Source organism: Notechis scutatus, chromosome 4 (genome assembly GCF_049901735.1).
Source record: "Notechis scutatus isolate UNSWTSFEM ecotype Mainland chromosome 4, rNotScu1.2, whole genome shotgun sequence".
Lineage (NCBI taxonomy): Eukaryota > Metazoa > Chordata > Lepidosauria > Squamata > Elapidae > Notechis > Notechis scutatus.
In genome coordinates, this window is record NC_142012.1 from 28,916,423 (window position 1) to 28,932,710 (window position 16,288).

Here is a 16,288-nt window from a genome sequence, read left to right on the forward strand (position 1 = left end):
GTTCAGAAAATCTGACAACAGAAGATTTACGAGAAACAGCTACATGAAAAAGAATTAAGTAGTCGCCATCCATTCAGTTTCTTTACATTATCCATAGGACTTAAAAACTTCTTGGTTGAACATGAAAAAAAAGTTCTGAATTTCACCAACCGATTGAAAACTTGTACAAACTGTTTCTGAAGACAGTAAAGAAAAAGTCTTCAAATCAATAAGTTACAGTTTATATTTCATTTTAATCAACAGTTCTCAGGGGATCATTAAAAAAAATTGGCAACCTGGTTAAGTTATATTTTAATGAAGTGAAGAGAAGTTGACCCAATCTCTGCATGGTACAAAGTTATACATGATATACATCTGTAAATTTGAATGCACTCTTAGTATTTGTGTGTAGCTGATTATACAGAATAATAAAACAGTGAATATTGCAGAATAGAACTTTCAATTACCCATCAACTTAATGTAGAAGATAATATCCAGTCATAAAAGAAATTGAAGCTACATTGAGGATGGATATTTCAATAAGGTAGTAATCTGACATATATCCCTCAAATTGACTGTAAATTATTATGAAAGGTTCTTCAAGCAGCTTCACATTCTCCAGACTTCATTACATTTGGAAATCTATAGGGTGTTCTAAAATATGCAATGCATGTAAGCAATCCTAAGAAAATTTCTGAGTTACAATAATTCTACAAGGAAGAGTAGTATAAGTTTCAGAAGCACAAAGAGAAAAGTTTAAAGTTGTTTACACCTGAAAATTGTTTTTCCTGTTGAACTAGGTGTTACAAAATGTTAACTAAAAGAACATCCAAAATTCTGCCTCTACCATAATCAGTTTTCATTGTCTTTGAATTTGTAAACAGATGCATATATAGTAAGCCTGCGTTTAAATTTTCAGTAAAATGCTTGCTTAACGTTGTATACTGTAAAAGTTATAGCAACTTTTGTCCACCTAGTTAACCAAAACGTGCAGTGTTGCCTAAGCTTTTGCATTTAACAGTATATACACATTTAAGTGAAACTACATAATTTATATAGATTTATTTTCATACTTTGGACATTTGAAAATTACATTTGATTCATCCTGTCTGCAGATTCTAAATGCATCCTTTTTTTTCCAGCTGATGTATTCATTTTTAAACTGAGGCATTCACAATTAATACATTGGATCAGCCTGATGAGTACTCAGATGGAGTCCTTCAGAGATTGGACTGGAGATTACAGCAGAAATAAAAAAAGAAATCCTGAAGGCAAAGCAATCCACTTCCATACTGTTGCTAAGTAAGTTACAGGGCTGCATTCCTGAAGTCATCTGGACTTGTGCTCAGCTTCAAGAACTATGCCTTTTTTAGATTATCTACAACCTTCACAATGAATTGGCCATATGAATCTTTTACAACGGTTTTGGTTTGCAGTATTTCAAAGAAATTATTCGAGTCCACTTTCCAAAGTTTTATACTTATCAAATTTAAAATACAAAAGCAGATTAAACAGTTTTGTGAACTTTTTAAACTGGTATTTGGATAACAATTTAAATGGCTTTTTGATTCAAGTTCTTACAAACATGCAAACATACATATAACTCTAAATCTTTACAAAGTATTATTTATAAAATTAAATTTCCTTTTCTGTCTTTCTCTCTCCTCTACTCCATATAAAATTACATGCATGTGCACTGTTACATCTTTATACAGATTAAGATATTAATCTCAAATTTTTACTGATTAAAAGTTTCTGAAGCCAAGAAAAGCAATATACAATATCTATCTGTCTGTAGCCATGGATACCATGTACACTTTCCAAGCATTCAGAAGAAAACTAAAGAAACTGGACATAGTTTTGTGGAATGAGTCCTCTCTTCCCATTTAGAGTTCCTTCTAGCCAGCCAGGTTCTCGTGAAAGATGCACTGAAGAACACAGAAAAAGAGAAGAAAATGTGTTAATTGGGGTAATGTATAATTTATAAAACTTTTCCAGAATTGTACAACCAATATTTCACATAAGCAAATTAAAATCAATCTTTTGAATCTCCATTTTCCAGGAACATGACAAAGGTATATGAGAATCATATAAGTCTATGGTGGCAAAAAATTAAGAGGAAGAAGTTAGTATTTTCCAACTAACCCAGCTTATTTTATCAAAAGGCATACACTTTTATAATATTCAGCTCATTTTATCAGATGCACAGTGAACCTGAAGCAGATTCTCACAACAAACATGGAAGGAGACAGCGCCATAATCCCAGAGGTCTACTTGCTACCTGATCTACTCCAGTAACACCATCACTAAACAAATACATGTACAAGATTAAAGGAATCTACACATACTCTCCATCATATGTGATATATTCCAATATATCTGCAAACTGTATGGATTTTATGTAGAACTGGACAAATTTTCCTCAAAGAATTAATGAACAGAAGTTTGGCACCACCAGGACTCCAAATGAGGCCAAAGTAGTATCAGAAGCTGTTTTGAAAAAGCAGGATTAAGTCCATCACTTAGCAACAAACTGTTGAATTTGCATGTATCTGAAGTTTTTGGCAATATCAGAACATCTCAATAAACACAATGAATTTTAAACACATTACTATTATTGATTAATTATATATCATACAGATGTAATCTGTTTTACATGCCATAACCCTAATTTCCAATCTTTTTCCTCATCAAGGTTTTATCCTGATTTAAATCCTACATCTTTAACTAGCCATTCTGATGAAGTGAGCTTCAACTCATGAAAGCTTATGCATTTTAATAAAATGTATTATTCTAAAACAAAGATACCAGATTCCTTAGAACTAAAATACTTTAAAACATCAGAAATATTCAGAATCAGTAGTACTTTCCGATCTTACAGATCTAAATGGTAATATAAAAATCAATGGGCCTAATATATCACAATACTATTGCAACAGAAAATATTTTAGAATACTTTGATTTTGGAGCTACTGTATTAGTTGAAAAATCTAATGATTGTCACTGGACCCTTTTGCCTCTGAAGTATTCTCTGCATCTCTGAGAGAGATTTGGAGTATGACTCAATTTTTCCAGTTATATTTAAGATATTAAAGCTAAGTTATTAAAAGACTTGAAAAAGACAACAATTCAAGCACTTTAAAAACCTAATAAAAATGAATTATAAATGAAATGTCTCAGAGGAAGCTATTGAGCACTTTTTTCTTCCACTTTGCAAAGTGGAACAGATTCTCTTTTCAGAATAAAATGTAACAATAATAAGCTATAGTGGTATATAGTGGTAGCAGACGGACTTGCAGCTGCTTAAAGAAAAGTAACTGATTTGTCTTGGGACTCTCTTCTTTGATGTCATTTTCAAATGCTAATACTGAATAAATAAAGAATAATTTGGAAGGGACCTTGGAGATCTTCTAGTCCAACCCCTGGCTTAGGTAGGAAACCCTACACCCCTTCAGACAAATAGTTATCCAACCTCTTCTTAAAAACTTCCAATGTTGGAGCATCTACAATTTCTGGAGGCGAGTTGTTCCACTTATTAATTGTTCTAACTGTCAGGAAATTTCTCCTTAGTTCTAAGTTGCTTCTCTCCTTGATTAGTTTCCACCCATTGCTTCTTGTCCTGCCCTCAGGTGCTTTGGAGAATAGCTTGACTCCCTCTTCTTTGTGGCAGCCTCTGAGAGATGGGAAACTAAAAGAAATTAAAACTGTATAGAAATTGCACCAATCCTGAAATATTGGCGGTATCCAAATTCTACCATTTTATTTGTTTCTTTGAACCCAAGTTCCTGCCCTTAATCCAATCCTTCTGAACAAAGTAACGGCTAAACTAGCTAAAAGAGAATGAAGATGTTATCCTGATTCCGGTCAAGATTTTCTCGTAAAAAATAGGTTAAGGAAGGGATAATAAATACAGGAGAGATTAAAAAGAGAATAGTATATGGAGGAAAAAAGTGGACGGGAGAGAATCTTCCTTTATGGATGTGGTGATTCATGTCAGTCAGTGATTTAACGGTTATATTAAGTGGCTGTTATTGGTAGCATGTCAATATGATGGATGCATTGTCAGTTTCATATGTTAAGTTATTAGTAGAGCAATAGAAAAGATGCATTATTCTCTTAATTTGTCATTGAAAGGTTTATTAAAGCATATGGAAGCTTAGTGACTGACCCGTATTAACTGGTTTGTGGTCTCAAGGACTGAAGGACAAATGGTTTTAAAGATTTGGTAAATAACAGCTTAATTAACAATTCTCTTTAATACTAAAATATTCTACTTACTACACTTGAAATTATTAAAAACAGATTCATTTCTGGAGCCACTTTATTTTTATCCCTGCCACTAAGGAATTTTTTGTCAGTAGAAGCAAAGATGTATCTTGGCTTCACTAATATTCAGGCTATATCTAAGTCCTCTTGTGGCCAAGATAAATAATCTAGTTCATCGTCCTCCAAAACTGAATGATAGAAACACTGCAGTTCTTCTGTGTGCAAATGATACAGTTCTGTTATTTCAGACACAAAAGGATCTAAAGCAGATTCACATGCTTAGCTGTATATTGTAGTGCATCGGCACTTAGACATAATTATTCAAAAATGAATTTATCATCAGGAAAGCTATTGGAAGGATATTAAATTTGCCTAGGTTAGACTTTTTGGATATTGTGATTTGGCTTAGATTTGACAACTCGAACCTAAGATTTGCCAGTATGTACTAAGCCAGGGGTGTCAAACTCGCGTCATCATGGCGTCGTCATGTGATGTATCACGACTTTTTCCTCTTTTCTAAACTGGGCGTGGCATGGCCAGCTCATGACATATCTGGCCCGTGGGATGCGAGTTTGACACCCCTGTATTAAGCGCTCTAAAATTCTGGCTTGGTAACACATTTTCAAGAATGTACAGATAAATGTCATGCTATTAATAAATGCAGGGCACATGTGGATTGTGTTTTCCAAAATGCAGACAAGTCTTGCATTATACAAGCAATGCATTATTCATATCTAGTGCACTAAATGTATTTTCAGCCAATGTGCAGGCCCAGCTTTTGTTCAGAACCTAATTGGGACCATATGGCTCTTCCACTCTTTTAAAGGGTGCTATCTAAATTCTTAAATAACAAATTTCAAGTCCCACAATGTGTTCCAAATGTGGCCTTGTTCATGATGCTGGTGGGATCAACACTGAAGCTTATATATGGACATTCATCCTCTGTTATTTCTTAAATCGATTTCTTCTTTCATGAGCTTGTTATTTCTGACTTTAAGTGTTGACTTTGTTTAATCCTGAGGCAGAACACTGCATGAAAACTGAAGTGCTCTTTCACTTAATATAATCTTGAAGATGGTATATGAATACTTAGGGGTAGATTTTAAACAACATGTCCAGGATTAGGAAGCCAATCGCACCTCACTGCCATACTCAAATATGTATTCTTAGATGGTCATTCCCCTTTTGCAAGTTTGCCAAATTACATGATCCAAATTCAAAGACTTATCAAACTTAGGCAAATTTAACATCCTCCCAACAGTATTCCTGAGGTAAGTTGCAGGGTATCCCATCTGAAACAAAGATTTTGCCCCTGCGGTGAAGGAGTTCCTGACTCGTTTTACTGTAATTCTTCCTTTATAAAGATGCCCAACCTCAAATACTAACTTTCAATCTGGCTAGATATCTAGTTTACCAGATCCTTTTTATATATAAGCGTTACTATCCAATTCATACGATTTTATATCTATAAATGTGGCTACATTTTTTACTATCAGCAAAATCTGTTTATGTTTTAGTTTAATTATTGTTTTTTATTCTGGTTTTAACATACTATTTTGGAAACTGTGTTTTTTGTTTGATTTTGGCTGATCAATAACTGTAATAAAGTTTGTTTACTTCACCTATGGGACTTTAATATCCACAACTACACAGATAAGAATAAAACTGTGGACTCCTATGAGCAACAGCTGTTTAGAACATAGGACATTAAGGGCTTGGCTTTAAAAGTATTTCACATCTCAAAAAGGATGCAGTGGTCCTTTTAAAAGCCAGCGCTTTTTATCTTGACCTTAAGGATTGATTCCTTTCACGGTATGAAGAAAATGTCAGAAGACCAAGACCATGTCAGAGAAACTACAGCATGTTCTTTGCTTTTTTTTCACAATATAGAAAAGGCCATTTTACTGATATTCCACACAACTGATAGTGAATGGGAATTTCTGAAAGGATCTTTCCCATAGCTGATTCAATTCTGTTCAGGAAAAAAACTTAGAATAACATGCATGTAGATACAATGGTGTGGACAGATTTGTGAAGGAAAAGGAAAAGTCTTGTGATTGTGCTATTTTAATTAATCATTGTGCATTCGCATATTTTTCTTCTCAGTCTATATTCGGAACCTTCTGGAGGTGATATTTTTGGTAAGAAAAATCACATGTACATATACAAATTGTCATCCAACATTCACCTCATTTGCTTGAGTTTACTGAAGCACCATGAAATCCAAGTATCTATTAGCATAAACACTAGCAAATGGTAAACTTAGGTGGGCTATATGAATGCATGGCTGAATGAAGAACACCAGTTAAAAATGTATTTGGATGACAGTAAACTCCCTGGTCAGCATAAGAAGACAGGTGTTCATATTACACAACAACAGAAGAAAGAGCACATACCTAAGGCAGAGTGATTAGGTTTGAATTGACTTTGTGATATCAATCAAATAATACAGAAAGAAACTATTACTGTTACAAAGTGTCTTTTTGTGCCCACAGAAACATAGTTGTCTTATCACTTTAAAACATAATAGATTTTACCCATTTGGTGAAATGCATTGATTAAATTGTGTTTCCATGATACTGGTAAGCCAACCCAGATAATGTCAGAAAAAAGCAAGCCTATCAGCATAAAAGGCAACAGGCACTCCTAACAAACAAAACACTTTTTTCAAGATTAGATGACAAAGAAGTCTTGAAGATGGAAAGATATATCCAAGATACAAGCTTCAAAGAGGATTGACCCTTATATCTTTAACTGGCTATAAAGAACCATGATGTCTCTGTAGAACTGAAAATAAGCAGATCAATTTGAAGCAAAGCTGTCCAATCCTCTCACAATTGAGACAAGAAAGGTGACCTTATTGAAGCCAAAGGGCTGAATTGTTTGAATAATATATTCAACAGAACAAAATAAAAACTCCAAGATGGGGCTGATAAAGTGATAGATTAGCATAAATTATACTGTTCCTTGAGAAACAGAATGTCTTGAAAAAATTTTGTACATGTGTGCTGCCAAATACACCTTTAAGGAGAGGTAAAGGCTTTGGGATTTAAGGGAAAAGCTGAAGTAGAAAATAATATGCATTAGTGGGTAAGTATAGGCATGGCATGGATCCAGGCTATCTGAAGAGCCTACTCACTTCAGTGTGATCGGCTGTGACACTTGCCTCAGTGAAAGAATCCTACTCTGAATCTTGTCCACCAAAGACTTTTGGTTAGTGGGACCGAGGAGAAGAGCTTTTCTGCTGTGGTCCTGCCCTCTGGAATAGTTTCCTGCTGGAGTTGAGGTTGGCCTCCACACTCCTGGTCTTCCAGAGCAGCTTTAAAACCTGGCTCTGTCTGCTGACCTGGGGCCCTGATAGAGGGGCTCAATGCTGGGACTGGCTGAGGGGTACTGAAAGGATCCCTGCCCTCTCCTATCACCTGTCCTCTTGGTTTTTAGTTCATTATTTAATCTTAATTTTTGTACTGTTTTTAACCTTTTTATCACTTTGTAAGCCCCCCAGAGTCACTGCAACAATGAGATGTGGGTTATATGAATTTAATACATAATAAATAAGTAGGTAAGTGTTCAAAATTGTTTCAAAACACTGGAAAGAACCCATTTCCTATTTTTGGCTTTCCAAGGAGTTGGGTAAGACAAGGCTGTATTGATACAATCTATCTGTCTTAATCAATTGCTAAACGAAAACCAAGCCATATGGACAAGGGAATAAATTAAACCACTATGCTAAAAGAAAGCCTAATGCCACAAATCCTACCAGACTGATTCTCAAAAGGCTCAAAAAATGGCCTTTGGAAATCTATGAAGCACAAGCTTTCTTCTGGTAATAAGAGAGAAACATAACGTAGCTTATCCTATGCTATTAAGGTCTTGCATAAAAACTTTGCATGACATTTGGAAAGTCTCTTTGCTTCTGGATCTCATTTGTGACAACCATTCACAAATTCCTGAAGGCATCGCTGAAGTAGCTTGAATCCAAAGGTTGAAGGTTTTCTGGTGTAATTTTAATGATGTGGAAACAAATGCAAGGATGCAAAGTCCCATTTTCCAAAGGGAGAATTTAAATAGGGCCTTAAATGCGTTTCCCTTTCTTCTTTTGAGGAAGAGACACAAGGTCTGACATGCCTGAAAGCATTCTGTTAAATTCCTGCTTTGTGAACCGCATGTTTCAACAACAATTTTTTACATAGACTTGACTGTAGGAGTTTCAACTCACATGCCAAGAAACCACACCTTTAAACTAAACTTGCTTTTAAGCAACTAAACTCTTTGAAGCAACTAAATACATATTTAATACCTCTTTTATTACTTTTGATTCAGACGCAATGTGTCTATAAGGTAATTTTTGACAAGATGCAACTATAGCATCCCTGTTTTCTTAATGGTAATCAGACTAAGAACAGAAGAAGGAATAATAATAGAAAAAAAACTATTTTTTAATCTACTATAAGCAAAAATAATAGTATGTGGCAAAATGACTAAATGAACTTCACTTATTTCAACCACAGGGTGGATGCATATTTCTGTTTTAAATATGTTTGTCTTTTTCTCTTCCCCCTTTTCTCTGTTCATGCAGAAAAACAGATCATTTCTAAGTTTTTTAATCTGCCTTAACTTGTTTAAAAAAATGTAAATACTTTGCCAAGTCTTAGGACGATGAAAAGATTAAGTTCATGAGAAACTTTTCTTATTTCTATTTTTGAGGTAAAAGAATAACGCCCAGTAGGAAGTTTGGGACCATATTTGGAGATATAGGGAGAGCCTGACTCAAAACAATTTCCTGGGAGATAAATGATAGTAGATATTTTTAAAAAAAATTACAGAGAATCTGAGACCACCAGAACAAAAACAAAATTAGCCTTATGTTTTCATCATTTCCCTAGCCAAAACCATTGTATCACCATGGGACTTCAGCTGACTCAGCAAACAGCAACCCAGGAACTGAAGTCAGAAATGGGAAAATCTATTACCTCAGATAGGCACCCACTTGGAGTACAAAGCGATTCTGAGATAATACTTTGGGCACTGACAGTTGCTATCTTTTCTGGTAGAGGACAAGTAAGAAGAAGGCAGGCAGCTTCTTTGAAAAAATGCATCATAATATATAATTGCCCTCTGTTACAGAGGCACCTTCTTCAGTTGCAAGCTGAATGATGTAAGTTGCAAATGCTACCTTTAAGACAAGGGTTGAACATTAGAGTTAAAGGAAGAGTTGCTGCTTGTGGTTAATAGATCAAGTCATCCTGGATGTTTGTTTTCTCTTGTGAAATGTTTTGCACACTTTTCTTCTTGCAACACAAAAAATAAAATCTTCTATGACAAAGTACTATAAAAGTAGAACTATCACACAGGCATTCTTATTGCTTCTGGGATACATACTAAGCTCAGGACTTAGAAACATAAATGGACTTTAAACTTAGATGAAGTGCTATTTTATTTTGATTGATTTAAAACATTTATACAGCTGCTAAACATTCTCTCTCTCTCTCTCTCTCTCTCTCTCTCACACACACACACACACACACACACACACAAACACAAAAGCATTATAAAAATAAACAAGATATAGTAAGAATTTTGGAGCGCTTGGTACAGGGATGTCAAACCATGACCTGCGGCCCAGGTACATCATATGCTGGCCCTGCCCCCTCCTGGTTTAGCAAAGGAGAAAAAAGTCCTGATACGTCACGTGATGATGCTGTGACAATGTGAGTTTGACACCCCTGCTGTAAAACAACCAACAAGTCACAAGAGTAACACATTCAATTGGGGGACACCAGTTATTTCACACCTTACAGTATATCAAAATCCCAATCCACAGCCTGAAGGACCATAATAGTTTTTAAGGCCTTCCTAAAGACTAGCAAGATCAAAACTAGTCAACCTCAGGGGGTAACACTGTTCCACAGCACAGGTGCCATAATTGATTTGTGCCATGTACTATGTTCACAAAATGTAGTTCATTTCGACCAAATCTCACTAAACCTTTCCCAAATTAGTATCCTCCAGAATTGTTGCTTCAGAAGCTCTCAGAATTCCCATTTTAGTGTGGCTATTGGTTGGAAATCTAAGGATCAAGGTGGCTAGATTAAAAAAAACTGCCATAGGTTGAAAGGAAATGTAAATAAAAAACTGCATCCGTACACTGTATTTTTTACAATGTAGCACAAAGAGTTAAAACCATGGCTAATATGGATCTCCAATTAAGTTCTTCATATCTCTCAAGTTCTACTTTGATCCGTAAGTCAATTGCATAAAAAATCCTTATGTTCCCTTAAATGTTCAAATACGATTAAACCCAAGCTGTGCACAGATTGTCTTAATGCGATTTTTTCTCCAGCTTCATCAGACATTGGCTCAGGAACACATATGCTTACAATGGATGCTGCATGTATTGCTCTAGACACCATTTAGGGGGACTATATGATATTCCATGTCAGCTTTCTAAAAGATGTGCTTATCTGTAGGATTATAAAAATGGTAACTACTTACCATCTTCAAAAACTGCACCAGTTTGAAAAGACAGCTCAGAACTATGCTCTGCTTCACATGGATACACTGCCATGGCTTTTCTATTGACAATATTGAAAAAAAAGTTGTACAATTATTTACAGGTCCTCAATTTTATACGACAATAAAAGGAAATAATATTGATTCTAGTCAGGAAAGAAAAGACCTGATGTCGGTGTGTATGTGTGTGTATTTATCTACAAAAACAATAATCAGCAGTTAATGCAGAAGATCCAAGACCAGAGCAAGAAGAAACCTATGGTTCAAGATCTTCATCTACCTATGAATGCATTTCTTGCTCTGCTGAAATTGGCTGTGCATTTTCTCTCTGATAATCAATAATCCTGTTTGTTTCAAGTGTCATTTGAAACATGAAACGCTGCTGTCTCAATTGATGCTAGTGTTAAAATTTTTATTCAGGAGAGGATTAATGTTTTGGGAGGCTTCACTCATGTTATGCACACTTTTCAGCATTATTTATTCATTTTCTTTTATGGATTTGCCCATAACTAGCTTTCCCTAAAGCAAATTACAAAGTATGCAGGAGCCTGTTTACCGAAGTTCATTAAAATTATTTCTACATTTTAGTTGGCATAATTATAGTTGCCTAGTTTTTTGATATTATCTGTACCTAAAAATCAAATTTGTATTGAAGACTGATTAGGATATACTCACTGTAGCATTTGACACATTAAATAAAAATAGTATTTTGGCTATTAAGCATGAAGAAACTGAAAACCATTATAATCATTTTTTTCTTAAAATTATAACCGTAATATTTATATGAATATAAAAAAATCATCCTAGTACTTGCAAAGGGAAAGTTTAAACATATACTGATTTTTCTCTTTAAATATGTGAAGTCAGTACAGGTAATGCTCACAAAGCCACCACTCTGCTAAACAAATAATTCCCTCAACACTGTTCAACTATTACAAAGTCTGCACTACTTTAATGTTAATCTTCTCATCACTCCTTATCACCCATCCCCTCTCACTTGTGACTGTATGACTGTAACTTTGTCACTTGTATACTTATGATTTATATTGACTGTTTCCTAGTATGATTTGATTGCTTATTGTACCCTATGACTGATTCTTGACTCTTGACGAATGTATCTTTTCTTTTATGTATACTGAGAGTATTTACATCAAGACAAATTCCTTGTGTGTCCAATCACACTTGGCCAATAAAGTATCCTATTAACAACCACTGTTCCAACATGCAACAACACTGAACTGCTGTGGTAATTATGACTGGTTCTTGAGGTTCCAGCTGGTGCAGTACTCATGTGATCACAATCTGGGTAATCGGCACCCACCTCTTGATTACAAACACTGCAATAACCCAGTGGTATATAATCATGATTTGCAACATTCCCTGACAGTTTCCCACAAAGCCAATGGGGAAGCTGGCTGGAGGTCACTTAATAATGGTAACTGAAGACTGCCATAACTGCTGTCACTGAGCAGCAGGATCACGTGACACTGAGTTTACAATCGCATCATTTAGTACTGGAAATTCCAGTCCTAATAAGACTAAAGCTCACTAATGAAGGACTAATGAAGACGTTACCTCATGTTGTATTATACTATTCAATTTTTATATCATTTTTCATTTCAGCAATTGTCTCAAAATCAAACATCTTTCATTCCAACTGTGGAATTTAAAATGCAACATTTTGAAATTCTTAGCAACATTTCATAAAATTTATTTGATCTCCTTATCTTCCCTTGGTAACAAAATAAAGTTACGTGAGGCTTCCTTATTTTATCTAAGAGAAAGAATATTTTTTTGTAAAATATTCCATTATCTTAATTTCCCATTCTCAAATGAGACTGGTGTACAATTCAGTATTCTCACCCACCTGGCTCAGTCCTGCATACTACGGGGCACGACTTCTACATATATATATATTTACTAAGATGATTGATCAGACGGCTTTTCAGTGGCTGGGAAATTACAAGCGAACTATAGTCTGAAATATATTATTGTATCCTGAGAAAGGGGAAGAAATTCATTCAATGTGACCAGAGTTGAACCTTGTCCTTAAAGTCTATGCCTTCCTCCCCCCAGTTTTAATATTCTGTTTTGTATCAAGAATGGGAACATATTATGACAGTAAACAGTTTAACTATCAAAGAACAATTATGTATATGCTAATTGTTAGAACAGAAAAGAACAATCCTGTTTCTGTTATGTAATAAGAGATAAATTACAGTGAAAATAAATTAATATTCCAGTGTTACCTTCCAACTGGTCTATCAGTTTCTGTGGCAGAGGATGGAAATAAAAATGATAGGTTTGTTGTGACTGGACTTTGTGCTGTAGTTGACTTTAGATTTATCCAGGAAATCATTGATGAATGAACCTCACTGGATCTGAAATAATTTTATGAGAATAATTAATGATTTTAATGCAACCTGTAGTTAGTTCTGAGATCTGTAAAATAAATTCTATTATTAATTTCAGTCATTATAATATGTGTTCTTAAGCATATATCAAACATATTTTAGCTTGGATTTCTGCTTTAAAATATTCAACCTTGTTAGGCTAGTGAGAAAATTAGGCTTCCAGATATGTATGAGAAGTTCAGGGAAAAGTCAAAATGGCAAGGGTGCACTCAAGCTTTTTATTTCATTTAATTATTTTTATTGTATTTTATTTTTATTTTACTTCTTTTGAAAAGTTCATTGTTAACAATAAGCCAAAGAAAATCCTTATTTTTGAAAAAGGTATTGTAAAATCTTTTTTTGGGGGGGGTAAGAAGAGTCTGGTGTCAAGTATTTATTTAAAAAACAACAACAACCCAATTTCCCTTTTAAAATTGAATTGAATTGGCATCCTTCAGTCTCAAGAGACTATGGTATTGTGCTATGAAACTGGTAATTGCCACTTCCCGTGTTCAGTGCTGTATGCAAAGCTGGAGTGTCTTCTTCAGAGCACAAGGCCTGGATAAACTGTTACCCAAGCAGCAGATTCCCCCCTTCCCACATCACTGAAATATTCTTATGGAACAGCAGAGCTGATACAATTAGTTCCAGCTGCATCACAGGAGTTACCAGAACGTGATTGTACACAGCCACGAACTGCTTCCGGGACTCCGGCTCTGGATTTTGCCTCGAGGTTGACTCCTGAAGCCTTTTCCAATAATAAATATAGCCACAAGGCAGTGGAGGTTTGAAACCAGAATTTTCCTTCTCCTAGAACAGTGGTCACCAACCGGTGGGGTATGGCCCACTGCTGGTCCACGAGAAAATTTTGGTGGCCCGCAGAAAAATGTCACCGCCAGAGCACCCCTCCAAAGCAATTAATCCAAACTGCATGGGAACACAAGGCTGCGCCTCCCACATGGCCCACGGGAACCCTCCCCACCCACTTACTCCTTACCTGGCAAACTTGCCTGCTAAGTTGTTATTTTTCCTTTTTTTCCCCAACCATCAGCTGTTCTGCTGTGCAGGGAGATTTAGATTAGCTAGAAAGCAGGAAATCATTGGATTTCTTGCTTTCTAGCTAATCTTTAGATCTTCGGCTCTGCTTAAAAGCAGAGCCGAACCTTCCTTAGGACTGAAGCTTCTATTTGTCAGTGCAAACTCAGGTAGCCAATGGCAGATGATAGATCTCTGAATGAATCTGTGATTCTGTGAGCAACTCAATCTGCCTGCCTGCTTTGCCTGATTTTGGGTAAAAGCTGCTCTTGTTTTTTTTATTAAAAAAAATCAATATTTACATACATGGTGTGTTGTGGGTTAATTTTGTGAGTTTACTTGCTAGCAAATGTTATGAGTTTGCTTGCAAGCAAATTTTATGTGACAGACTCAGGCAGTCGATGCAAGATAGATCTCTGAATGAATCTGAGATTCTGTGAGCAACTCAATCTGCCTGCCTGCTTTGCTTGATTTCAGGTAAAAGTTGCTCTTTTTTATAAAAAATTCAATATTTACATAAATATTTATGATATTTACATACAAGCCATGCCCAGCCAGTCACCAAGCCACACCCACAAATAAGGCCACGCCCACAAAACCAGTTAAGAAATTTGAATCCCATCCCTACCTCTGTGTGTGTGAGAGAGAGAGAGAGAAAAAAAAAGAGAGGGGGGGTCAGATCAGACCTCTCTGTCTCTCTCTCTCTCTCTCTACCACCAACATCAGCAAGCCACCATTAGTCAAAATTCATATTAGTGGTCCCCGGGATTTAAAATTATGAGTTTGATGGTCCCTGAGGTCCAAAAGGTTGGTGACCCCTGTCCTAGAAGATGGTTCTACCGTTTTATCTTTTAAAATAGAAGATTGAGATTTTGCAATAAAAAAAGTAAATTAAGTTTCTGTATTTGGCTTATGAAATGGTAATTCACGAAAGATAAATATTACAGTAAGGTAAAGTATTGAAGAGCAATATGAGCGGTTCATATTTCATAGCTAGTATGAAAAAATAGTAATTAAGGATGAATGTGAAAATCTATGAAAGAAGAAAGATTATTTGCTGGTCATTTCTTTGACAAGGAGAAATTATTATAAGGTATAATTCCATTTCTAAAAGTTCAACTTGGAAATTGGACAAAATTAAAGTAGAATTTTAACTGATATTCAGGAACTAAATATTGGAAAAGAAAGTTTATTGGATATCACCTGACTTTTTGCCAAGGTAACCTTGCTAAATAGAATTCCTTTATCTCAAGAATCAGCGAGCAAGTAAAGCAGAAGACAAAGGCCAAGGAAATAATTTATACCAACTTTTGGGCAAGTTTATTTTGTTTCATAGAACAGCATAACCTGTCTTTGTTTACAGGATTCCACAATTCAATTAAAACTGAATAAAGGAACAAAGATGTAAATGTTTCTTGCATGTAAAGTAACATTGAGTGGGAGCATATGCTGTTAAATAAAAACAAAAACAGGAAAATAATAACTTTTCTTTAACCACTATTACTTGGGTAATAATTGGATTTCATATTTTAAGGGCAGTGGCTAATTATTTTGATTAAAGGAAATTAAGACAGATAAGGGCCATTACATACAAAAATCAAAATATGCATGTACCTACAGTATGGTCATTCTACACTTCAATAGCATATTGTTGATAACTTCCAGGTGTACTAATGTAACAATATTTCATACCTATTTCTTAATCAGTTTAAGCATAGAGAGAGTGGATGGACTACAGACAGAAAGACAGATACCAACTAGCACAAAAATAGTATACAATTAAATCTGCAGCCAATCCAATGAGGACTTTCTTACCCATAAAACACGATAAAACATAAGGCCAAGAAAAAGCAAGCCTAAAATTAATATAAAGTTGATGTATATTGGGTATTCTTCCTGAGAAGTTTGAAAAAGTTAAGCATTTTAATTTTGTTTTTTTAAACAAGATACAATTGTTTATTTTATCCAGTTATGCATTTATGTATCATCATAAACTACTGATTACTGATTTTTCCAATCATCATACCTAAATTTCAACTTAATCAGGGAAAGTCTATATATCAGGGGTGTCAAGGCCCAGCTGTTTAGATTCTGGTTCATGG

At 35.1% G+C, this 16,288-nt stretch overlaps 1 protein-coding gene across 1 annotated transcript in view; it reads right to left on the minus strand.

Moving 5' to 3' along the window:
* Positions 1-213: 213 nt before the first annotated feature.
* The window catches only part of ARHGAP10 (Rho GTPase activating protein 10), a 103,593-nt gene continuing 87,518 nt past the window's right edge, over positions 214-16,288 (minus strand). Inside the window, exons 21-23 of the mRNA XM_026668772.2 lie at positions 13,008-13,139; positions 10,741-10,820; positions 214-1,907 (exon numbers count right to left, since the gene is read on the minus strand). Of these exons, the coding sequence (XP_026524557.2) occupies positions 1,819-1,907; positions 10,741-10,820; positions 13,008-13,139 (301 nt within the window). The 3' untranslated portion in view covers positions 214-1,818. The remainder of the gene's footprint in view (positions 1,908-10,740; positions 10,821-13,007; positions 13,140-16,288) is intronic.